General features: G+C 59.4%; 1 protein-coding gene across 1 annotated transcript; it reads left to right on the forward strand.

Moving 5' to 3' along the window:
* The first annotated feature begins 186 nt into the window (after positions 1-186).
* Positions 187-19238, forward strand: ZSWIM4 (zinc finger SWIM-type containing 4). Its single transcript, XM_045991961.1, has 14 exons — positions 187-548; positions 2954-3155; positions 4634-4990; positions 5595-5743; positions 5850-6000; positions 7246-7413; positions 8186-8545; positions 9851-9988; positions 10344-10598; positions 11150-11285; positions 13682-13836; positions 15039-15202; positions 16666-16747; positions 17158-19238. Exons 1-14 carry the CDS (start codon positions 396-398, stop codon positions 18015-18017), a joined length of 3330 nt encoding a protein of 1109 aa, XP_045847917.1. The 5' UTR covers positions 187-395; the 3' UTR covers positions 18018-19238.
* Positions 19239-25154: the final 5916 nt, after the last annotated feature.

The following is a 25154-nucleotide window of genomic DNA, read 5'->3' on the forward strand; positions in this document are numbered from 1 at the left end:
GCCTTATGAGCGCTCTGATTGGGCTTCCTCGAAAGGACAAGCAGCACGTCTAACGAATGAACAGCGAGAACTTGAGGACGAGTCTGGCGGTGCAGCCAATAGCGGAGGAGAGCCACGGAGGCCGAGGGGGGGGCCAATGGGGACGGGCGGCGGGGGCGGGACGACGGCGGAGGATAAAGCGGCGACTGAGGCAGCTTCATTGTTGTGAAGAGTCTTAAAGGGGCCGCATCACCCGGCCGGCCCGGCGCGGGGCGGGGGTGGGTGCGGCTGGGGTCCCGGGGCGGCCGAGCGCTGAAGACGAACTGGAAGGCGGGTAGAGGGCGCGGGAGCCGGCGACGCAAAGCGGGCATCGGACTGACCCCCCAACAGGCCCCGCCCCGGCCCCGGCCCGGTCGATGGACCCCCCCGCGGCCAAACGGAGCCGGGGCTGCCCCGCGGGACCCGAGGAGCGCGATGCCGGGGCCGGGGCCGTGCGCGGCCGGGGCCGGCCCGAGGCGCTGCTGGACCTCAGTGCCAAGCGAGTAGCCGAGACCTGGGCCTTCGAGCAGGTGACGAGGGGTGGGGGGAGGGACGCAACCCCAACCCCTTCTCCGACTTGCCTTCTCCTCCCCTGCCCAACCCCAGCCTCCGGACCTGCCCGCATACGAGACACCCCCAGAGATCCTCTCCAGGGTCCTTAAGTCCGCCCGGAAACACCCTCTCATCCTCCCATTTCACTCCTTCAAGCCCTGTGACCCACCCCCATTCCTCCTGCCATCGCAGCCTTCCAGCCCACAGGACACAGGGATGCCCTCAGAGCCCTAGATCCTAGCTCAGGACACTTCCTTCCCCTCCTCCCCTGGGTCCTCGCACAACCCTGCATACCACCTTTTTCCACTTCAACCTCAGCTCTCAGGACACCCCATTCAATCTTCACTCCTCTTTCCAAATCCTACAAGCCACCCCCACTTGGAGGACAGTCCCATCTCATCCCCTGGAGACTCCAGATCTCTGCCCCACACCTCCAGTAAAGAACTCCCCCATTTCTACAGACCCCAGCACCAAGATACTCCTTTCTGTCCCCGATCTGTGCTCCAGAGCCCTTGTCCCCTGGGGAACCCCCCTCCTCCTCCAGATCCTTCCCTGGAGTCCTTCTTCCCTCCCTCAGTACTTCTGGGACCACCTCCCACCTGGGGCTGCCCAGCCCCTCCAATTTCAGGGTACCCTCCCACATTTCCCTGTTTCCCCAGTGCTCACCCTCCCTCTGTCCCCCAGCCATTCTAGTCCTTCCATAGGTCAGCAGCAAGGGCAAGGCCTGGGTCATAGTACCTGTACAGGTGCACCTGGACCTCTGTTAGTTTCTGGGGTTCTGCCACGATGACCCAGGACTGGGGCGGTTAGAGTCTCCTTTTCCAGCCTCAGAATGGGCCTCTGAAGAGTGGAGATGTGGCTGGGCTCTGAGCAAGCCCTCTGCAGTCCCATAGGCTCTGTCCTCTATTGGGCTTTGGGGGGTGTTCTTTGCTCCCTGGCCTGTCCAGAGTTAGGAAGTCTGCCGGGACTGATGAGTCTGAGCCAAATGTGGATGGGGCAGGCTCTGATTCATGGCCTGGAAAATCCCTCCTTAGTCATCTGCCAACTGTCCCCGAGGCCTGAGCCAGTCACTGGTCCTCCCACTTCCCCCAGAAACCCAGGACTGGGAGCTCTGGGAGGTCGCTGCCCCTTTATCGTGCATGAGATACCCAGCATAATCCTGAAACCATCTCTGGTGGTTCCCATGTGCCTGCCCTGACCAGGCCTGGTGCTAGGAAAGCTCTTGCCCCTCAGAAGCTCCTGGAATCCTCTGCAGCCCTTTGGAGTTGTTGTTCTCCCTCCCACTTTGAAGAAATTGGAGCACAGAGAGGTTGAGAAACTTGCCTAAGGTCACTCAGCCAGGGAGTAGCAAGCCCAGATTGGAACATTGGTTCAACCAGCTTGATTTGCTGCCCAAAGCCCACAGGGGTGGTAAGGACACCCCTCCCTTCCTGCAGGCCCTTAGAAGCTGAGAACAGAGCCTATCTTGGGACTCGAAGCTCGCCAGATGCAAGACCGAGCAAGTGCATTCACCCCACTTCTGAGCCTCCGAGTGTCCAGGCTGCAAAATGGGATGAGAACTAGTATTTCTGAGATGTTGCCATGAAAATTATGGGGAATCACATACACAAAGCATTTAGCATAGTGTAGGCTGAGAATATGGAGGCCTGACCACTATTTTTTTTTAATTTTTTTAATTTTATTTATTTATTTGACAGACAAAGATCACAAGTAGGCAGAGAGGTGGGGGGAAGCAGGCTCCCTGCCAAGCAGAGAGCCCGACGTGGGGCTCAATCCCAGGCAGAGAGCCCGACGTGGGGCTCGATCCCAGGACCCTGGGATCATGACCCGAGCAAAGGCAGAGGCTTTAACCCACTGAGCCACCCAGGCGCCCCGCCTGATCACTATTCTTTTTTTTTTTTTTAAATTTTATTTATTTATTTGAGAGAGAGAGCATGAGAGGGGAGAAGGTCAGAAAGAGAAGCAGACTCCCCATGGAGCTGGGAGCCCAATGCGGGACTCGATCCTAAGACTCTGGGATCATGACCTGAGCCGAAGGCAGACACTTAACGAACTGAGCCACCCAGGCGCCCCTTGATCACTATTCTTATCACTGTTGTCTCCCTTTCTCCTGACCCTTCAAAGCCTGGGAGAGGAGACTATATTACATCAGGACCTGGGATCTGACATGGGGTGGGGGGAGTAGCAGAAAGTCCTAGAACACTAAGTACAGGCCAGGTGTTATTCCTGCGCAATACTCAGGAGGTGGGTGCTGTTAACATCCCCACTTCGCACTTCAGAAAACAAGCTCAGAGAGGCCAAGTGACTTGCCCAGAGTCACACTGCTCATAGGTGGTAAAGCCAGGATTCAAGCTGGGTTTCTAACCCACTGCCCTTCCTGCAGGTGGAGGAGCGGTTCTCCCGGGTGCCAGAGCCGGTCCAGAAGCGCATTGTGTTCTGGTCATTCCCACGCAGCGAACGGGAGATCTGTATGTACTCGTCCCTGGGCTACCAGCCCCCAGAGGGCGAGCACGATGCCCGCGTGCCCTTCACCCGTGGGCTGCACCTGCTGCAGAGTGGGGCCGTAGACCGCGTGCTGCAAGTGGGTGAGTGCTCGCCCCCACTCCTGCCAGGGAGGCCAGGGGGTCCAGCACAGGCAGGGAGGGAGAGGGGCCTGGGCCGAGGCAAGGGGACATTCCAGACCACTGGCTTTGATGTCCAGAGAGGGTTTTACAAGATATTCTGAGCTTAGGGTCAGAGATCTGCCTAGATCCCAGGTAGGGGACTTAGACGGGGCTGGGGGGAAGGATAGTGAACCAGAAAGCAGGGCGGAGGGGAGGTCCCAGAATTTAGGCAGCAGGGACCAGCTAAGGATGGAGGACTGAGGCTATTTCCAGATCCTAGGTGGAGGACCACTGTGGGGGTTGGATCCGGGATTCTGAGCTAAAGGCAAAGGTGGTCCTCAGACAGCTTGGCTGGCGGGCGGGAGAAGACTTGGGGACACAGGGAGAAGGGCTGGTCTGGGGCAATGCCAAGGGGCCATGTGCAAACCAGAAGTGAGACCAGGTTTCAGGCCTCAGGTGGAGGGACCCAGTGATGCTGTGGGGCCGAGGTTTCAAGCCGGAGGTGAGAAGTAGTCTAGACCTCCGAAGGACTAGACAACTAGAAATTGGGATCAGATGTTTAGGGATGGTCTTACATCTAAGGCAATGAGGCTTAGGTGGGAGCCTTGAGTAGAAGTTTAAGATCAGCTGTGAGGGGTGGTCTTAGACCTCAGGCAGTGGGGTCCAGTGAGGGAGGGTAGGGGGCAGAAGTTTGGAACTAGAGGTGAAAGAAGATTCCAGACCTCAGGGAGTGGGGCTCAGAAGGGGGCAAGTAGAGGTTGAGCCCAAAAGCGAGTAAGCCCTGGAACACTTCGCCTCCTAGCTGGAGGCAGGGGCTTGGCTAAGATGACCCTCCCTGAACCCTGTCAGCCTGGGGCCCCCCTTGCCTGGACATGGCCCAGCCCGCCACAGGCTTGGCCATTTTCGGCCGGTATGAGGAAGCCGCTGTCTCTCTGCGTGACGCAGCCAGGGCCAGCTGAGGCCTGAGCTGCCCAACCAGTTGGATAAGCCTGGCATCTGGGCTCCCCAGGGGCCAGGGAGGGGCAGGGGGTGATGGGGTAGCCTGGCCCCCTCGGCTGCCACATCAGCCCCTCACCACCAAGTGTCACAGGCCTTGGGCATCTTCCTAGGAAGTTACGGGGCTCTTGGAGCCCAGGCTGTATCCGCAGTAACCCAAGGGCTGAGAAAACCACCTTCAGCATCATCACTATAATGTTCTTCAGAATTAGAACAGGAGCAAGCATTTATTGAGGACTTACTGTATGCCTACAGGGTTCTAAGCACTTACCAAATATTAGCTCATTGAATCCTCTTCCAAACGCATGAAGAAGAGGTCACTACCCATTCCCATTGGACAGAGAGGTTAAGTGGCTTGCGCTAGGTTACTCCATGGGACTGGCACCTGCGTCTGACTGTGTGCCGTGGTCGAGCACCTCTATCCGGGGGTGACCCAGCGGCGGCTAGCCTGGCTTTGGTCTTAGGGTTCCATCTGAGCGGAAACATCCGGGAGCTGGGGGGCCCCGGAGAGCCCGAGCGCCTCTACCACGTCTCCATCAGCTTTGACCGCTGCAAGATCACGTCGGTGAGCTGCGGCTGTGACAACCGTGACCTCTTCTACTGCGCACACGTGGTGGCGCTGTCTCTGTACCGCATTCGACATGCGCGCCAGGTGGAGCTGCGGCTGCCCATCTCTGAGACACTGTCCCAGATGAACAGAGACCAGCTGCAGAAGTTCGTGCAGTACCTCATCAGCGCCCACCACACCGAGGTGCTGCCCACCGCCCAGCGCCTGGCTGACGAGATCCTCCTGCTGGGCTCCGAGATCAACCTGGTGCATGGTAAGGGCACCCAGGGAACCCAAGGGGGGCAGCTTCCATCTTGGAATTCTCAGGTCCCCTGGATCCTTGAGTGGGGGTAGGGAGAGCACCACGGCCTGAAGTCAAGGTCACACACCTACTAAGCGGCAGATCCAGGATCTGACCTGGCCCCGGGAAGGGGGAGCTTCAGCCCCAAGGTGGGGGTGCCCCAAGAGCACAGGAGCCGCCTGAGTGTGAGTGGGTGGAGGGCATGAAGAGTATGTGTGGACGTTGGTGCGTGTCGGGTGGGGGATGGGTGGGGGATAGACCTGGAGGTGTTGTGAGCTCTGGGGAGGGTTTGGAGAGACGAGAGCCTGGGGGAGGATGGAGGGTGGGGGGATGGATGAGGGCATGGATAACTGAGGATGGCCACAGGTGGGTGATGGGATATTGGGGTGACCTGCTGGTGTGGAAAAGCAGATGGGGTGAGGGGATAGGCTGCTAAGTAGGATGGCAGGTGACTAACGGCGGCCGCGGGGTCAGGTGGGAGGGGCTTTGGTTGGGATCAAGGTGGATTGGTGGGGGTGGGCAGAGGGCGTGGAGGGAGATTGGAAACCCCAGCCTCACTTTCCCGCCCTCCCCGCAGGTGCCCCAGACCCCACCGCCGGTGCAGGCATCGAGGATGCCAACTGCTGGCACCTGGACGAGGAGCAGATCCAGGAGCAGGTGAAGCAGCTGCTGTCCAACGGCGGCTACTACGGCGCCAGCCAGCAGCTGCGCTCCATGTTCTGCAAGGTGCCGTGCGGTCCAGCCGGTGGGTGGGCGGGCAGGGGGCCAAAGGCTCTGGCCCCTGCGCCCCGCCCCCTCCTCACCGCCAGTCCCTGCCCTCCTCCTGGCACAGGTGCGGGAGATGCTGCGGATGCGAGACTCCAACGGGGCGCGCATGCTGATCCTCATGACGGAGCAGTTCCTGCAGGACCCGCGCCTGGCCCTGTGGCGGCAGCAGGGCGCGGGCATGACCGACAAATGCCGGCAGCTGTGGGACGAGCTGGGTAAAGCCTGGTTGGGGGAGGCCCAGGGTGCAAGCGGGGCTTCGGCGCCCCAGCGGGCTCTGGCTGTCAGGTCAGGCTCACCCTGCCATTAGGTGCGGCCCCTGAATCCCTTCCGTGTTCACTAGCACCTGTGATGGGGGAGGCACTGTACGGGTGCGTGGCTGCGCGGGAAACTAGGGGCTGAACCCCTGCACTCCTGAAGCTTACACCTGTTGGGGAGACAGACAAGACTATAGACGCATTAGTCCTTTTCCTCTTTTTTTTTTAAGATTTCATTTAGGGGCGCCTGAGTGGCTCAGTTGGTTGAGCATCTGCCTTCAGCTTGGGTCATGATCCTGGGGTCCTGGGACTGGGATCATGCCCCACATTGGGCTCTCTGCTTAGTGGGGAGCCTGCTTCTCCCTTTGCCTGGCCTCTCCCCCTGCTTATGCTCTCTCTCTCTCTCTCAAATAAATCTTAAAACAATAATAAAAAAGATTTTATTTGAGAAAGAGATAGCGAGAGGCCCAAGCAGTGGGGAGAGGGAGAAGCAGGCTCCCCACTGAGCAGGAAGCCCGACATGGGGCTTGATCCCAGGACCCCGGGGATCATGACCTGAGCCTAATGCAGACCTTTAGCTGACTGAGCCACCCAGGCTCCGGGCATTAGTCCTTTTCTGTAAGGGCCAACAGCCAGTCACTTCGACTTTGTAGGCCACTGGTCTCTGTCACGGCTTCTCGATCCTGCCCATTTGCCATGGAAGGGCAGCCACAGACTCGCCACCAGACGGGCATGGTAGCAACCCCATACAGTTTTACTCACAGACATATATAATTTTCACAAGTCACAAAATATTCCTCTGATGTATTTCCCCCCACCATTTAGAAATGGAAAAGTAAATCTTAGCTTGCAGGCCATTCAAAACCAGGTGGCGGGTTCACTTTAATCCATGGGCAGCGGTCTGCTGACCCCTGCGATACATGGTGGTAAGTGCTGTAGGCAAAAAAAACAAAACAAAACAAAAAAACAGCAAGAGGAGTCTGATGGGCTGGGTTCAAATCCTGACTTCCCACTTCCCAGCTGTGTGACGTTGAGCAACTGCTTCTACCTCTCTGTGCTGTAATGGGAAGAGATTATCAGTTGCAGTCTCAGAGGCTCGAGATGAGGGCTAAGCAGAGACCAGTGCCCAGCACACAGTAGGCTACTGTTGGCATGAATGTTGAGCCTCCCTCATGCCCACGTTCACCAGCTGCCCTCTGTCCCTAGGGGCCCTGTGGGTGTGTGTTGTCCTGAGCCCCCACTGCAAACCAGAGGAACGGGTGAGCTGGCTTCAGCTGCTTGGCAAGTGGGACAAGCTGGACGTGTGCCCACTGGAAGAGGGCAACTACTCCTTTGACGGGCCCAGCCTGCAGCCCAGCGTGGCCCTCACCCCAGGTAGGAGAGGGGCCCCCAGCCCTTGTCTGTCCTCCCCACCAGGACGGAGTGAGGGCCCAGGCAGGGGTGGCGGGAAGCCGGAGGCACATGAAGTGAAATGCTTAAGACGCTGGTAGTTCTGGGCTGGTCTCCTGACTTGGCCTCCTCCTGTCCAGGGAGTTGGGGGGCAGGGGTGACTGAGCAAAAAGGAAAAAGAAACTGAGAAGAGAGAGGCAGAGCTGGAGGGAGGGGGGAGAGGAGTGAGGGATGGGGTGGGGGGAGGAAAACAGGAATGGAGTCTGGGGAGGGGAGGGGCAGGGTGGGCAGACATGGACAGTCTGTCAACCTCCATTGTCCATTGGCATGCAGGGATTTAATAGTTTCCCCCGCACACGCACGCATACACAGACACACACACAACATACAACACACACGTTCAAAGGGCTGTTTAAAGGATTTGGGGAGGGGCGCCTGGGTGGCTCAGTCGGTTCGGCATCTGCCTTCGGCTTGGGTCATGATTCCGGGATCCTGAGATGGAGGCCCGTGTCAGACTCCCTGCTCGGTGGGGAAGCTGCTTCTCCCTCTCCCTCTGCCTGCCGCTCCCCCTGCTTGTGCTCTCCCTCCCTCTCTGTCAAAGAGGTGAATGAACTCTAAAAATTTAATTAATTAAAAAATAAAGGATTTGGGGAGACGACACACCCCCCGATCGCTGTGCCCAGAATCCCGTACCAAGCTGGCCTCAGCCCGAATGCCAGGGCCCCCTTACCAGGCCACGTGGGTGCCCCTCCCGCAGGTCCGGAGGAGGAGGAGGAAGAGGAGGAGGTGGTGGCCGCGGGTTCCCGCCACACCGTCTTTGGCCGCGCCCTCCAGGCGGGGACGCTGCACTGGAGCGACGCCCACCTGCAGAGGATCCTGGCCAGCGACTCCTATGGCCCCAGCCTCACAGGCACCGTGGGCAGTGAAAAGCCAACCTTTGACCCCCAGGGCCGCCCACTGTGGCTGGGCGAGCCCTTCCCCACGGCCTGTGCCCGAGTGGACACCCTGCGTGCCCACGGATACCCCCGCCAGGCCCTGCGGCTGGCAGGTGCCATCGTCAACACGCTCCGGCTGCAGCGGCGGCATCAACTCGAGAGCTACAAGCAGCAGAAAAAAGGTGGGTGCCGCGACCGCCCTACTCCCCCGGGGCCGTAGACACAGCGCCGACTGCTGGGTGCCATGGCACCCCTGACGTCTGTGGGTTTCGCTCAGGGTCTCACCACCTGGGAAAGCCAGGCCACCTGGAGGAATCTTGAGCAAAAAGAATTTAATACAGGAGATTGAGGGCTCACAAAAGTACCACAAGGGTTGCGGGATTGAAAGTCAGGGATGCCCTTGCTCAAGAACCTGAACTTCAGAAGCTCACGGATTGCAGCAAACTGCTGACTGTGAGCGCAGCAGCCTGCAGCCCCCTCTGGGGGCCGTTCCCAAGAGAGCACTCAGAACCTGCTGGCAAAGCCTCCTGTCTCTGCCGTGTGGACAGCTGCACACCTGCTCAAGGCGGGTACAGGAGAATCAGGGCTTCCTCCTGTCCTTGCCTCCACTGGACCCAAAGGAGCCTGGGACTTGTAGTTTCTAAGCTTCCAGCCTCTGTGCTATGGAGCCTGTGCCAGTTACAAGTCTTTCAGGAACGGGGACTCAGTGTGGCCAGATCATCCAATTTTTCAGGACAGGCCAGAAATCTGCATTATGTGATGTGCAGTTTACTGATTTTTAAACATGGGAAACAAATTCAAATTCGCATTGGGAGAAAAAAAAAAAGCGCTGTGTGGGCTAAAAAAAAGAACATGTTTGTTGATGAGCTATGGGGAGGCAGGAGAGAGGCCACCAGTTTTGTTGTCTGGGTGATAGGTCTGTTATCAGGAAAGTTATCAGGAAACTGAGCCCCAGGTGTCATGGAACTCTGGGGGAGCTGTGACCCCAGAAGAGTCCTGCCCCTGCCCAGAGGCACAGGGAAAGCCTCACAGAGCAGGTGAGAACTATGCTGAGATCTTACAGATGTATAGGTATTTTCCAGGAGAAGGGGAGGGAGGAACAGTGTTCTAGGTAGAAGGAACAGCAGGGGCAGGAAGCCAGAGGCAGAGAGCTAGGCTTATGGGAGGAGATTGGAGAATGGGGCTTTCGGATGGGGCAGACGGCCACATGGGGGCCTGAAAGCCAGCTAGGCTCAAGAGAGGTGGGAGCTAGGGAAAAGACGGTGGATGTTTGTGAAAGCGCCCAGTTTCACCCACGTGTCCCTGCCAGGCTGGGGCCTGGCTGTGGGACAGGAGGCCAAGGCTGTGGAGGTGAGGGCTGCTACAGAGCTCACGGGTGGGCCAGGTCGTGGGCGAGCACTGGGAGGCTAGGCTGGGGGTTCAAGGAGAGAAGGCCCCCTACCTAGACTTGTGGAGGGCAGGCATTGAGCCCCTCGTACTGCCTGCAGAGCTGCTGCAGAAAGGTAACACCTGCGTCACCAACACGGAAGGATGGGTGGGCCACCCCCTGGACCCCATCGGCTGCCTCTGCAGGGCGCTCCTGGAAGCCTGCCGCCTGGAGGAGGAGACCCTCGCCCTTTACCCAGGTACCCACACTGGGGCCCCTGGGAAGAAATGGGACATTTCCCCCTCCCCCTCCCCAGTCCAGTACCCCAAGAAAGTGGGGCCACACTCTTATCCTTGGTCAGGTCTCTACACTTGGCCACATGCCCTGGCCAGTGCCAGGAGCCAACAGACTTCGCTTCTCCTGAAAGCGAGGCCACCGCAGACCCACCTATCTGCTGGTAGAAGGTGTCTGGTCAGTGCTGGGATCTGCTGGATCCCCCCCCCCCCATAAGCCCAACCTCCCCCCCCAGTCTCCATGTTTGAATTTGAAGAGCCCCTGAGGTCCCCAGAAGGGGGCCACTCGCCTCCAGCAGCCCTGGTACCCATTTCCCACAGACGCGGGCCCCGAGAAGCGGAAGGCGGCCTACCAGCATGTGCCGGTGCCCGGGAGCCCCGGGGAGTCTTACTTGGCGCTGGCCCTTGAGGTGGCACTGCTGGGCCTGGGGCAGCAGCGGGCCCTGCCGGAGGGACTGTACGCCCAAGACAAGGTGGTGCGCAGCGAGGAGCAGCTGCTGGCCCTGCTGGAGGAGGTGGAGCTGGACGAGCGGCTGGTGCAGGTGCTGCGCAAGCAGGCGGGGCTGCTGCTGGAAGGTGAGGCCCCGCCCCCAGACGGGGAGGGGAGGGGAGGGGCTCTGTCCCCTGTTCTCCAGTAGCCCCCGCAGCTGCTGGATTAGGAGGCCCCGTCTCCTGGCCCTCAGAGTTCGCTGCTACCCTGGCGGTACCTAAAAGGTGAAAACCAGCCCTTAGCTCTGCTTCCTGGAAAGTGCCGGGCTGGGAGGAGGCCCCGCCCCTTGCCCCCCCTCCACTGGCCTCAAGGGGCCTGGTCCTTGTGAGGCCCCACCCCCGGAGCAGGTGTAGCCCCACCTCCACCTTCTGGCCCTGCCTTGTTTCTGCGTCCTGCCCCCCCCCCCCCCCCCCCCCCCCCCCCCCCCCGCCACGGGGTTCCCGGGTCTCCTCTTCAGATTTTGCCCGGCTCTTCTGTCTCAGCCCAGCACTACCTCCCGCACCCCGCCAACCCCTAGCCCCAGCGGCTCTCTCCTGGGCAAGCCCCTCCCCTCCTCAGAGCCTGGGAGGTGAGGAGACCTGGGGATGGCGTGGAGATGAGCCTTTGCCTGGGGTCTGAGCTCAGGATGCCCCTGCAGGGGGTCCCTTCAGCGGCTTCGGAGAGGTGCTGTTCCGGGAGAGCGTGCCCATGCACACCTGTGCCCGCTACCTGTTCACGGCGCTGCTGCCCCACGACCCCGACCTGGCCTACCGCCTCGCTCTGAGGGCCATGAGGTGAGAACGGGCCGCTGGGGACTCGGCCCAGGAGACTGGGCAGGATTGGAGGGTCGCCCTCAGAGCCCCCATCGTCCCGCCAGAAACTCACAAGCTCGTTAATTCCGTCTCCCTTAGGCTGGTGTCCCCGGTTGCCCTGTGCTTTTTTTTTTTTTTTTTTTTTCCTGGTATTAAGTATACATGTGTATTTTTATTTCAAATTTGAGAGCAATCCACAGGGAATTCAGAGTTCTTCTCCAAACATTGTGCCCACTTACCCAAATCCCTCTGGAGACAAACCGTGTCAACACTTTTCTTCTTATCTATCCCACAAGAATCAAGATTTCTGCAAACCTATAATCTGGAAATTGAAGGCTGGTCTTTTACATCCATGATGCGCCCCGTGTCTGTTCCTTGCTCCTTATTTTCACTGAACTTGGCATCTTAAAGGTTTGGTAAGGGCTGCTGTAAGGATGTGTCATAAAAGAATCGATTTAGAGTAGATAGACAGTTGACGTATTTCCCAGAAAGTGTTGCTGGGAATAACCTTATCATTTCTCACGTGTACCAACTGACCACAGAAGCAGAATTTTTATTTTTTTTTTAAGATTTTATTTATTTATTTGACAGAGATCACAAGTAGGCAGAGAGGCAGGCAGAGAGAGAGGAGGAAGCAGGCTCCCCGCCGAGCAGAGAGCCCGATGTGGGGCTCCATCCCAGGACCCTGAGATCATGACCTGAGCCGAAGGCAGAGGCTTAACCCACTGAGCCACCCAGGCGCCCGCAGCAGCAGAATTTTTTTTTTTTAATATTTTATTTATTTATTTGACAGGGAGAGATCACAAGTAGGCAGAGAGGCAGGCAGAGAGAGAGAGAGAGAGGGAAGCAGGCTCCCTGCTGAGCAGAGAGCCCGATGCGGGACTCGATCCCAGGACCCTGAGATCATGACCTGAGCCGAAGGCAGCGGCTTAACCCACTGAGCCACCCAGGCGCCCAGCAGCAGAATTTTTAAAGGCCCGATGGGTAGTACATTATGCCCAGCAAATAAGGTGAATTCTGTCCCTGTCTCTGCCCATCATCTAGAGATGATTATTAGCAATTTAGCATGCATCTTTCCAGAATATTTGGAAAAAATAATCTGTGAAGAGCTGTGATGTCTAAGCCAGGAAATAGCACGTGACAGTCCCTGGGCCAGATGTGGCCTGCTACGTGTTAAACCCATGAGATCAGAATGGTTTTCATTTTTTTAAGAGAGCATGACCAGGGCAGAGGCAGAGGGAGAAGCAGACTCCCTACTGAGTAGAGAGCCCGACTTGGGATTCAATCCCAGGACCCTGGGATCATGACCTGAGCTGAAGGCAGATGCTTAACCGACTGAGCCACCCAGGTGTCCCTGAAGAAGTTTCTAAATACAAAATACATGCATAGAGAGTGGGCTGTCTAGCAGTATACCCCTAGTGGGCGTGTAGTCATTCCAAAAATAGTTGCTGTCCATCCGCCTGCTGCGTACTGGGCATTGTTCTGGCTGCTGGAGATGCAGCAGTGAAGGGAATTGTCAGAAATGCCTGCCCTCACGGAGCTGACGTTTCAGTGAGGGAGATGGAATGATACGTTATTTTTTTAAAAAGTTAAATTAATTAATAGGTAAACTATGTTGTGTGCCAGGTGGTGACCCACAGCAAAGAAGGCCTGGGAGAAGTTGAGAGTGGGAATTTCACATGTAGGGGTCTCAAGGAAGAACCCACTGAAAAATATTTGAGTAAAGACTTGAGGGAGGTGAGGGGTGCCCTGGTGGCTCAGTTTGTTCAGCATCTGCCTTCAGCTCAGGTCATGATCCCAGGGTCCTGGGATGGAGTCTCGCATCAGGCCCCTTGCTTGGCAGGGAGTCTGCTTCTCCCTCTGTTGGCCACTCCCCCTGCTTGTGCACACACATACACCCCCGCCTGCCCTGACAAATAAATAAATAAAATCTTTAAAAAAAAAAGAGAGAGAGACTTGAAGGAGGTGAGGGAGAAGCTGCAAGGATGTCTGGGGAAGAGTGGTCCTGACAGAGGGAACAGCATAGGCAAAGGTCCTGAGGTAGGACTGTGCTTGGTTGTATTTGAGGGGCATTGAGGGGAACAGTGGCTGGAGCAGAGTGAGAAAAGGAAGGGGGGTGACCGAAGGACTACTGGAGGGCTGCATCAGGACATGGTCTCACATTTTTGTCAGCCCTTGCTGTATGACTAGAGCATTGTTTATATAATCAATCCCAAGTGATGGGCACCAACAGTACTCCAGTGAGCATCTGGCACCCACGTCCTCCATCATCCCGCGTACCTGTGGCTTTGCTGGCCCAAGCAGGGAGGCTCCAGTAGAGGCAGGAGGCCCTAGCCTCCTTTCACCGTGGGCTTGCTTCTCCCCCTCTGCCCCACCAGGCTGCCTGTACTGGAGACAGCGTTCCCTGCTGGAGAACCGCACCCCAGCCCGCTGGACTCCATCATGAGCAACCGCTTTCCCCGCTGGTTCATCCTTGGTCACCTGGAAACGCGCCAGTGCGAGCTGGCCTCTGCCATGCTGACAGCTGCCAAGGGTGAGGACGGAGGCTGCCCCCTGTCCCACCCCCACCCCCCGCCATCCTCCTCTGCCTTCTCTTTCCTCCTTTCCCTCATCTCTTCCCTCTACTTTTTATCCTTTCATCAAATTCTCAGTTTTCCTTGAGCACTTTCTAGACGGACCAGGCACTGTCCCAGGTGCTGAGGCGTGAACAACTGTTCCAGGGCCTGCGGCGTTCCGTGGTGGGGGGCGCAGACAGACCTTAAGCAAGGTCAAAGACTTAGTGACTTAGTGACTTAGTGACGTCACACAATGAGCAAGAACGGAACCAGGGCCCTGGGGGGTGGGGAAAGCAGGCCAGTGCTTAAGCCGAGAGGGCGGAGCTCTTGCTTGCATCTGGTGTCCCCATCACCTTGTGCACTGGACACCAGGTGGCTTCAGCAACGGGGGGGGGGGGGCTGGGAGTCCAAGATCAGGGTGCGGCATGGTGGGTTCCCAGGGAGGACTGTGTTCCTGGCTTGCACATGGGCCACCCTCCTGCCTGTGTCTTCACAAGGCAGAGAAAGAGAGTGCTCCTGATTTCTTCCTCTTCTCAGGAGGACACTCATGCCTTTATGCTGGGGATGAAGGCTTCCCCAGGAATCTGGAAAGTGCTCTGTCCAGGCTGAGGGATCATTCCAGGCAGAGGGAACAGCCAGTTCAAAGGCCCTAAGGCTGGACCTGCCTAGTATGTTTGAGGAACAGAGGAAGCCCACGTGGCTGGAGCGAAGTGATGGAACTGTAGCTTCTGGGCCATCGATAATAGCAATAAAAGCTCACAGTTGTCCCGTAAAAGCCTTTCAGGTACGGGCTCACCGTGGCCCTGGGAGGCAGGTATCATTGCATTAATATAACCCATTTTACAGATGGGGCAGCCGAGGCACAGAGAAGTCAAGTGACTTGCTGGGCGTCACATAGCTAGTGAATGGCAAGGCGGGGATTGAACCCTGGTGTTCTGGGTCCAGAATCACTGCCCTTGACCATTATGGGTCCCTAGCTGGCTTGCTCCCGCTGGGTGGTGGGGAGCGGAGAGAAGAGAGGGAGTGCCGAGAGTGGTCTGGATCTTCCCAGAGCCATTGCCAGCTGCCTCTGCCTCCTCACATGGGTGCACCTGGGCGAACAGGTGGGCGAACAGGTTGGGCAGCAGCCAGGAGTGGTGTCCCGTGGCCCAACCCTGCCCTCCTCCCTCCATCCACCCAGGAGACCCCAAGTGGCTGCATGCCGTACTGGGCTCCATCCAGCAGAACATCCACTCGCCGGCCCTGCTCTTCAAGTTGGCACAGGACGCCTGCAAAACGGCCACCCCAGCCAGTGCGCCTCCCGACACCACGCTGCTGGGCATTGCGCTGGAACTGGGCCTGCAGGTGAGGGTCCCCGGGGGTATGCTGCCCGAGGACAGGCCTGAACAGGTCCCAGGAATGAGGGACAGGGGTCACCAGTGGGGGACTCCCTGGGGCAGAGTCGGAAGAGGAGCAGCCCCTCCTGGGGGCATGGCTGAGGAGGAGGACCCCTGCCTGGGAGTGGGTGGGCCACAAGAAGAAGCTGGACCTAGGGTGCTGGCCTTGGTATGGGGCCTGGGGCTGCTCTACCCACTGTTAGGGACCATGGTGGGGGCCGGGCCTGTGGGGGACCAGCCTAGAAGGAAAGGTTGCTGCTGAGGGGTGGGGCCTGGGGAGGGTCCTGAAGGCGGATGAGGTCTGTGGTTGAAAGTCCTTGAGGCAGGACCTGCGAGCTGGGGCCATCCCCAGGGGCCGGGCAAGGACTGTCCTGCTGGGGCAAGTCAGAGGCCGGCATGGGTGCTGCTTGTAGGTGAGGAGTCACTTGCAGGGCGTGGGACCTGGAGGGGCGGGGCCTCAGACTGTGGCCAAGGTAAAGTAAGAATGAAGAACAGTTTGGGGCAGGCTTGCAGGATGGGGTGGGGGTGGGATACTTTCCCAGGGAGAACGGGCCAGCAGCGGGCCTGCAGAAGGCAGAATTAATCCCCAACAATCTCCTGTGGGGGAGTGGAACTATTGGAGGGGGCATGGGGAGGTGACGAGGGAGGGGACCCACTCCTTAGGAGTTTCCAGAAGGCAGAGTCCACCAGACAGGACCTGGAGGGAGGCAAACAAGGAGGGCGCTTACTGGGGGTAGAACCGAAGAAAGTCGGGGCCTGTAGGGCAAGTGCTTTGTTGGGGGCCACAGAGGGGAGTCTGCTGACATGAAGCAGGGAACTTTCCAGAGAGAAGGGACAGGTTGGACTGCTGTCTGGGGTCGGCGCCACGGGGCCTCAGGGTAGCACCGGCAATGACAGCAGTAACAGTAACGACTGGCAGGGGCTGTAACGACTGGCAGGGGCTGCGCCTTCAAGCCACAACATTGTGCAAGATCTTTTTTTTTTTTATATATACTTTATTATTTATTTATTTATTTTTTAAAGATGTGCTTATTAGAGAAAGCCAGCCTGAGCGGGAGGGGCAGAGGGAGAAGGAGAGGGAGAAACAGATGTCCCGCTGAGCAGGGAGCCCAACGCGGGGCTCGATCCCAAGACTCAGAGACCATGACCTGAGTTGAAGGCCGCCGCTCAACCAACTGAGCCACCCAGGCGCCCCTGTGCAAAATCTTTACCTGAAAATTTGCACTGAATTCCAAGAAGAGCGCCCCGCCCAAGGTAGAGGTTTTGAATGCCCATTTTACAGAAGAGGAAACTGAAGGCCCAGGAGGTGAGGTCGCTTGCCCAGATCACGTGGCTCACCGCCGAGTCAGCCCCCTCAGGATCCCTGATCCCCTCCGTAGGCCAGCGCGAGGTTTGGGGTGATCCCCTTCTCTCTCCCCTCCTGTGCTGCAGGTGATGCGGATGACCTTGAACACCATGACCTGGCGGCGCCGGGAGATGGTGCGGTGGCTGGTCAGCTGTGCCACAGAGATCGGTGAGTTTCCAAGCAAACCTGCCGCCTTTGTCCCTGTGGAGGGAGAAGCAGAGCCTTTTCCCTGGCCCCAGCCCCAGCCCAGGGCTGCACTGCTGGGCACGCGGACTGGGGATGGAGCTAGACAAAGGCCTGGGAGCCGGCCAAGCTGAAGCGGCTTGGAGAAGGGACAGGAGCCTGGAGCATAGCCCCACACGTGCTCTGCCTGCCCAGTCTGGCTGCCCCCTGCTTCTTTGGAAAGGTAGTTTCCTGCTTCCTTCAGAAAGGCTGTTTCTGTCAAGCTCAGGGGCAGAACCAGAGGGATCGTGTCTTCAGCTCTGGCTGGTGGGGATGGCCGCGGGAGGGCAAACCCGTGCGCATGGGGGAGCGGTCCCTGTCCTTCCTGGCCAGCTTTGCCCTCTTGCATCCCCCAGGCCCGCAAGCCCTGATGAATATCATGCAGAACTGGTATTCCTTATTCACACCGGTGGAGGCTGCCACCATCGTGGCAGTGACGGGCACCACGCACGCCACGCTGTCGCGGCTGCAGCTGGACGCACCCCGGAGGGAGGAGCTCTGGGCCTGTGCGCGCACCCTGGCCCTGCAGTGCGCCATGAAGGACCCACAGAACTGCGCCCTGCCCGCGCTCACGCTGTGCGAGAAGAACCACGCGGCCTTCGAGGCTGCCTACCAGATTGTGCTGGACGCCGCGGCTGGCGGCCTGGGCCACGCCCACCTCTTCACCGTGGCCCGCTACATGGAGCACCGCGGCCTGCCGCTGCGGGCCTACAAGCTGGCCACGCTGGCCCTGGCACAGCTCAGCATCGCCTTCAACCAGGACAGCCACCCCGCCGTCAATGATGTGCTCTGGGCCTGCTCCCTTAGCCACTCTCTGGGCCGGCACGAGCTCTCCGCCATCGTCCCCCTAATCATCCGCAGCATCCACTGCGCCCCCATGCTCTCCGACATCCTGCGCCGCTGGACCCTCTCGGCACCAGGCCTGGGGCCGCTGGGGGCCCGCCGAGCCGCCAAGCCACTGGGCGCCGACCGGGCGCCGCTCTGCCAGCTCCTAGATGCCGCGGTGGCCGCCTACATCGCCACCAGCCACTCCCGCCTCACGCACATCAGCCCACGGCACTACGGCGACTTCATCGAGTTCCTGGGCCAGGCCCGTGAGACCTTCTTGCTGGCGCCTGACGGGCACCTGCAGTTCGCCCAATTCTTGGAGAACCTCAAACAGACCTACAAGGGCAAGAAGAAGCTCATGCTCTTGGTGCGGGAGCGCTTTGGCTGAGGGGCAGCGGGCGGTGGTGGGGACCCCTTCGGCCCCTGCTTCTGTGGCACCGGCTCTCCATCAGGGGCCTCAGCACTGGAGGCCCATGTGGCATTTCAGTATTAAGTCAGGGAAGAAGCCTGGCTGGAGCCAGGTGGTCTTGCCTGCCATCCCCCCAGGCCCTGCTGGAGGGAGGACATGGCGGGGGTGGGGGGGGTAGGGGGAGGTGACGTCCTGCCACATGCGTGCCTAGGAGTCTTCAAGTGAGTGTTCGAGACGCAAGGATCAGAAGCCATACCACCACCCAGAGGCCTGGAAGGGGGTGTGTGCTTGGGCAGCTGGTTTGACCCCACCTTGGGCACCCCAAAAGCAATAGGCAAGCTCTCCCTCCCCAAACTTGCAGGTCTGGCTTGGACTGGGGGTGGGGTTGGGGGCTGCAAGGCAGGACTTTCCAGAAACTGGCTCTAACAGTGAACGTTGCAGACCCTCCCCACACTCCACTCTGGGTGCCCAGGGGACTTGTGTTAGGGTGTCTAAATCTCCTTTTATACCCTCCCCTCACTGCCTCAGGGGCCCCATTCCGCAGCCCTGTGCCCTCGCCAGGCTGCCCAGCTGGGACCGATGGCTCATCCCCACTGAAGGATTTAAAGAGGCCTCGGGCCTCAGCCACATACCTCACCCCCCGTCCAGCCAGGACTCCCATTCCCGAGGATGCCAGGGTCCCAGGTTGGGCTCGAGGGGTCACTACTGTCCCTCCCCCTACCTGCTAGTCACTGGACATACAACTCAGGAACTGAGCCAGGCTCATGCTGTCCTCCAAACCTGGTGTTTGGAGACAAGCCCAAGAGAGCCAGGGACACCCCCCGCCCCCCACGCCACCCTCCAGATCTGGAAAGGAGAGAGGTTGGCATCTTGGCATTTTCTGGCTCTGGCTCTGCCTTTCTCCTCCTCCATGTCCCTGCTCCACCCCTTCATCTTACTCTCCCTTTCCATATTTCCCTCTATTTCGCCTTTCTGTTTGTGGCTCTGAATCTCTGCTGCTGTCTCTCTTGGGTCTCCCTTGCCCCACCTTGGCCCAGGGAGGAGGAGGGAGAATGTCCCACCCCAGTCACCCCCTCTGTCTTCTCCTCTTGTAATTAAGGACAAAATCATGTCATTTTGTAACTTTTTTCTATTTATTGAACCGCATATTGTATTTCCTTTTTCTTTTTTTTTTCTAAATACTGAACACTGCTTTTGAGACGGAGGCGTGTGGTCCCCCCCCCCCCCCACCCCCCGGGCCAGGCCAGGGCTCCCTGATCCCTCCACAGGAAATCTCCAGCCTTGCTTGCTCGGGGCACAGCTTCAAGCGAGGGGTGGAAGGAGGGCAGACTGCTGGTTTCACCCAGGGGCTGGAATGTAGATACTATCAGGGCGAACCCCCAAGAGGAGTGCTTTATACTGGTCACCTGTGACAACGCCTGTCCCAACGGCCCTATGAGTCGGGAGGAATATCCTTTCATTTTATAGACGAGAAAATGGGGGTTTCAAAGTTAAGGAAAGGGTACCCATTTTAGGAAGAGGCGTAGCTTGATTTGGTACTATGCCGGCTGCCACTGACCCTGGCCACCTCAAGCTTCACGGCCCTTGCAGTGCTGGGAATGGCCACTAGAGGGTGCCCTGGCTCCAGACACTGCTCCTGGGGTCACTTGTCTCTCAAGCGGCTGAGCACGGGGGCCGCGTCAGGTGTTGGGTGCACCTGGGTGGGGAAGACACACACGCCCTTCTCCCACCCACCTCCCCAACGCACAAAGATGGGAATCCTGGGCATGGTGGGCGGGCTCCAGCGTTGGCGCGGTAGGAGGGTGGGCGTGGTCAGTGAGGGGCGCGGCCCGGGTGCGGCCCTGGATTCCTACGCTGCGGAGGAGGCTTTCCAGTTCCCACCTAGAGGGAGCGGTGTGGTCTGGTAGACCGCAAAGAATGCCCTTGGTTGCCTTTCTTCCCTGGCTCCGTGAGAAGCAGGACCTCCTTTCCGACCTACCTGTCTTCGTAGAGTGACAGATGGATGAACAAAGTGTGTTTGGGTCACTGTCAGGGCTGGGGCAGGCGAGGACAAGCTTCCCGGAGGGGCGGGGCACAGAGCGGTGCTAGGCGAGGCTGACCGCTAGAGGGCGACAAGGCCGCGCGTGCAGTCGTGGGCGGGGTATCGACAGTGCTGGGTACAGCGATTGGCTCGTGGCGACGCCCTCCGCCCAAGAGGGCCAATTGGAGACGGATTCCTCTCCCGCCCCTCCCCGCCGTTCCCGCAGGTTTGTGCTCGCGGACTCCAGCTGGCCGGCGTGCTCCTCTGCGCCGCCTGGAGGCCTGCTCGGGTAGAGGCGGCAGCCCCGGAGTGCTCGGCATTTCCTTCACACTTGTCTCAACTGTGGGCAGATGCCGTCCTCGGACTTGGCTCCCTCTCTTACTGTGCCCCTCAGCTCTCAAAGTCATCCGAAAATGTCCCTCTTGGGCCTGGGGATTTCTTCGTGACACATGCACGTCTCAAGCCCAGGTGCCCTGCCGGCATTCCCAGATACCAGCACCCCAGATCTTCCTGAGTTGTCCCTTATGTCTCGGCCACCCCCAAATATCACTAGCTCAAGATCCTCTGGTCCCAGTTATCTTTGAATGCCCAGTGTTTCCCTCAGAGTCACCGCTGGCTGCCACCAAAGATTGGGTTCGATCCCCCCTCCACTGGGGCCAGGCACATTCAGGTCAAAGCCCTGGGCTTGGGGCACTCCTCATGATGACCCCACCTAGGTCCTTCCCAGAACAGTGCTGCCTATCATCGCATCAGCTCTGAAAGTCTTTCCGCTGCAGGGTTTCCCTCAGGGTCACCCCCTAATCCCAGGACACCCCTCAAGGTCACCTTTCCAGCCTTCTTTGCCCATGTGACTAAATTGTGGCCTTCCTCGGAACAGCTGGGAAAGGAATGGAGATCTGGGAGGTCAGGAGCTCAGGGTGCGGGGGGCCACCAACCCTCCCCACCCAAATTCCAACCCTCCCCACCCAAAAAGCCAAAACTGCAGGGATGGGAGGAAGGAGTAAGCCCTAAACACAAACTATCAGACCTTCAGGAATGAGGCAGGGGGCAGCTTTTATTTAGTTGGACAACAGGAACCACACACAACACAGACCCTGCCCCTACCCTGGGTGGGACATGAACCCCGGGCCAGGACTGACACCTTAGGGGGCCTCTCTCTGGTTCCCCAGTCTCACTCCAAAAAGAGCCCCATCCCATCGGATTCCGGACAGTCTCCTCCACTCAGACACCCTGGCACCACCAAAGGACTGAAAAGTCCCGGTTATGTCCTTTCTGGATTCAGAGGCACCTTGCTCCCCTCCCCTCGTGCCAAGAGGGCGTCACGGCTCCTCCCTCCAAGTTTGGAAGCTGCAGGGTTCTGTGAGAAGGGGCCAGGCACACTCAGGTCAGGCCTGCATGGTTCCGGAAGCTGGAGTTGGCATTTAACGGTCTGGGGGCCCAAGGCAGCTTCCTCTTGAGTAACTGGCTGCCGGGAAGGTACAGGCCTGGCCCATGCCCCACCAGGCTTGGGAGAGAAAGGCTCCAGGCTGGGAGTGTTGTTGGGGGGGTGGGGCCGGGTGCAGACACAGCTTTTCCTTTATTCTTGGAAGGGCCAACCTCCCCAGGAGTGCAGCCCAGCTGTAGTATGATTGTGCAGGGGGGGAGGCCCTCCCCAAGTAGAGAGTTGGGGGAGGGGCCAACAGACAGCTGGGTCCACCTAGCCCATTCCAGGCTACCTCCCTCCCCAAGTCCCTCCCCCAGACACAGGTCTGGGTCTTCCCCCACGACACCCCCACAGGCGTCAGTCCACCCAAGGAAGGCAGGCGCCACAGACTCCAAGGGGGCTTGACTCCTGTTCCTGCTGAACTGAGCCAGTCTGCACAAATCAACTGTGTTTCAGCTCAGTAGGCACGGGAGGCAGAGCCCAGGGAGGCCCCGACAGCCAGCGGGACAGGCAGGCGCAGAGGCAGAGCCAGAGGAGGCGGGGTCCCGGGGGGCGGAACTTAGCCACTGTGAACACGACTTGCTGTGGACTCTGCTCACAAGCAGCTAAGCCCTGCTCCCCAGGCCAGACATGGACAGCAGGAGCCTCTCTGCCACCCAGCCCCAGTCCCGTCCCTGGGCAGGGTCCTCAATAGTGGCGGCGGTGGTGGCAGCCCCAGAGGCAGGGCTCAGGGTCGGTTGGAAATCCCTGGCAATGTGATTTGAGACAGGCAGCAAATCCCATCCCCAGGAACCCCAGCCGGCCGTGGCACAGGGGTGGGGGGGCACCGGGTGGGGCCAGCGACTGACACCTGGGGGGGAGAGAGAGAGAGCAGAGGAGGTAATGAGATTTGAAGACGTCTGTCCTCCAGGGCCCCATCTGCTGCTGCCCACTGAGGGAAGCCCTTCTCCCCGCATGCAGCAGAAGCCGAAGGGAAAACTGTACCACGAGGCCGGGTACCCCCGCCGCAGCCCTGCCCGCAGTCCCAGAGGGAGAAAGGCCCAAAGGGATCCTGGAGGATCCCAAGGAGGCTGCAGGGACTCCCAGAGCCAGGTTTCCCCCCCCTTTTCCCGCCCCCCCCCCCCCACCACCACCAGCAAGCCCTGGGCGGGCTAAATGGGGCCATGAGGAGAGGAAGTCGAGGGGGTGGCAGGCAGGCGGGTGAGGAAGTGATCTCACCCCAGCTGGCGCCACTTCCTAGAAGCCTGAAGGGCAGGAGGAAACCACCAGGGCCTGCCCCCCACCCCGTGGCCCCGTCTCCTCAGTGGCCAGGCCTCAGCCCACACCCCACCGGAGCAGATGCCGGCAGTGGGTGTCCAGCTCTCGCCTTGGGCACACACATCCCCAAGCGCACCAGACCCAGGCTCAAAGTGCAAGTACCCACTTAGCAGTTTCCCAAATGCCTTCCAAACCTCAGTTTCCCCATCTGTAAAACAAAGCCAAAGGCCCCAACTGCATAGCACAGGGAGGTTTCACCAAGAGTGTGTATGTATTCAGCAAGTGCCCAGCACCAGGACCACCTTCCAGAAATTTCAGTAATCAGTGCAAAATGAAATCGTGGGGCTCCTTCTTCACAAGTTAAGAATGTCAAAACGCTGACAGGAAAGCATTAATCCAAGCCTCAGGTCAATTCTGAGCAGGGGAGACCCTCTGAGCTACACAGTCACAAGCCCGTGAAGCCGCCTTATGTTCAGTAAATGGAGATCTCCTTAATGGCAAGAGCCCTGTGGCTAGGACACCGCCAACTCTGGAGCCAGTCTGGGCAGATCTGAAGCCCAGCCCTGTAGCTCTGTAGCTAGATGACTCCTAGAAATTCACTCTCTGGGCCTGCCCTTCCCCGTCCGCAAAGCAGGGATGATGTCGTGGTCAGGATCTCAGAAGCGACACGTGTAATTAGGATGGGGCTGTGCTGTCATCATCAGGCAGAAACAGAAAAGATGGTGGACACGAGGACTCCGGATACGGGTGGGACCCTGGTGCCCAGAGCTGGGCACCAGGCGCTCGCCGCTGGGAGACAGGTGGACAGAGATGTCCCGCTCTGTTCCCGGACCCATCCCATACACGCACAAACAGACCTCAGCCACCCGCTTTCCTAGCAGGCCCCTGCCCAACCCTGTCCCCTCAGGGTCTGGGGGCACCAACCGGGAACAGACAAGGCCCTGCAGGGCGGCCGGCCTCCCTGGGCCGCCTCCGGAAGTGAGACAGCACATTCATGTCCCAGGGACGAGAACGGGAAGGGCGGCCATTTGGCCAGGCCCGTTTCCTGTGGGGTTTCCCCTGCACGGAGCCCCGGGCCGGGGCCAAGGCCACTCCCCATTCCCAAAGGCACAAAAGGCCTGGGTCTCTCATGGATGGGGCACGGCCACGCAGGTGCCCAGGACCCCCATTACCCATGGTGTGCCTCTTGGGCTCATGGGAGACAGTGTCCCAGCAAGGCCAAGTTCTTGGCAGCTAGAGGCGTGGGGAGAAGATGGGCCCCTGGGCCGAAGGAGCAAAGCAGGCCCCAGGCCACACCGACGGACGTACGCATGTATGCACGTACGTGTGTGTGCCAGAGGACGGGCCGCAGACAGGGCGTGGAGGCAGGAGGAGAGCAGGCAGGCCTGCTCCCAGCCCCCCAACCCCGTGCTCCAAGAATGAATCAGGGGCAGCTTCCGCCGGGGGCGCCACCACCGCCGCCCCCAAGCCTGGTCCCCAAATACTTTCCACCCTCTCGGAGCAGCTGGGATCGGAAAATACCAAGGGCTACAGGCCCCGCCCTGCCCGCCACCGCCCGCCCTCCCAGCCTGTCACTAACGCTTTGCCTAATGGGCCTAGACTCTCCGCAGAGGCTCCCTGGGCCGGGCTCAGAGCCAGCCGCCAACCTGGGCTGCCCAGCCAAGTGCCGCCTGACCACCAGCCCCCCATCCATTACCCCGGTCTCAGCACAGCGACCATGACGACCGGCCCGATGGGCAGCCCTGGGAGGCTGGCACCTGGTGGAGGAGGGCAGGACAGTGGCAAGTGGGTGGGCCCCTGCTGCCCACCCAGGGCTGGGGGGAGGGGGCAGTCCCAGGAAGGGGTGAGTAAGTGAGCACTGAATCACTTGTTATAAATAGGGGAGCCATGCAAGTCATATCCCAGGCCCCACTGCGCCCAGCCCCACCACGCCAAACTCCAACCCCTGCCTTCAACTTTAATCCCCCCAGGGTCAGTCACAGAATTCCCAGGGGCCCCCTAATGTCCACAGTGAGAGCCCTTAACTGAGGGGCACACCCTTCTGCCATGTTCACCCCTTGCCTTGTCCTCACAGGTCCACGTCCCAGCCCCAGGCTACGTTTCGGGGGACTACGGGCCTCAAGGCAAATCAGTGGCTTCTGGGCCTCGTCCTCCTTCCTCAGCACCCCCAAAATTCCCAGGCCCAAGGCTCAGGGCCCCCAGGATCCTCAAAGCATTCTAAGGGTGTGGTGACCACAGTTTTGGATGGTGATGCCAGACCCAGGCCAGGGGAAGGCCAAGGGTCTTAGAGGCTCAGAAGTCAGCTTCCTGGCTGCTCGCCGCTCAGGCCCCCCATCCCAGACCACCCAGTCCTTCTCTGCCCAGGGCCACAGCTCGGTGACCACACCCAGGGTGGCGCCAGCTCCAGCACCCCGGG

The sequence above is a fragment of the Meles meles genome, chromosome 20, assembly GCF_922984935.1.
Source record: "Meles meles chromosome 20, mMelMel3.1 paternal haplotype, whole genome shotgun sequence".
NCBI lineage: Eukaryota > Metazoa > Chordata > Mammalia > Carnivora > Mustelidae > Meles > Meles meles.

Bases quoted from the DNA above. Each gene is read 5' to 3' on its own strand.
- ZSWIM4 (XM_045991961.1), top strand. From the start codon at position 396: ATGGACCCCCCCGCGGCCAAACGGAGCCGGGGCTGCCCCGCGGGACCC. The intron at 6,001-7,245 runs GTAAAGCCTGGT...CTCTGTCCCTAG, and splicing joins GCAGCTGTGGGACGAGCTGG to GGGCCCTGTGGGTGTGTGTT. The intron at 13,837-15,038 runs GTGAGGACGGAG...CCATCCACCCAG, and splicing joins CATGCTGACAGCTGCCAAGG to GAGACCCCAAGTGGCTGCAT.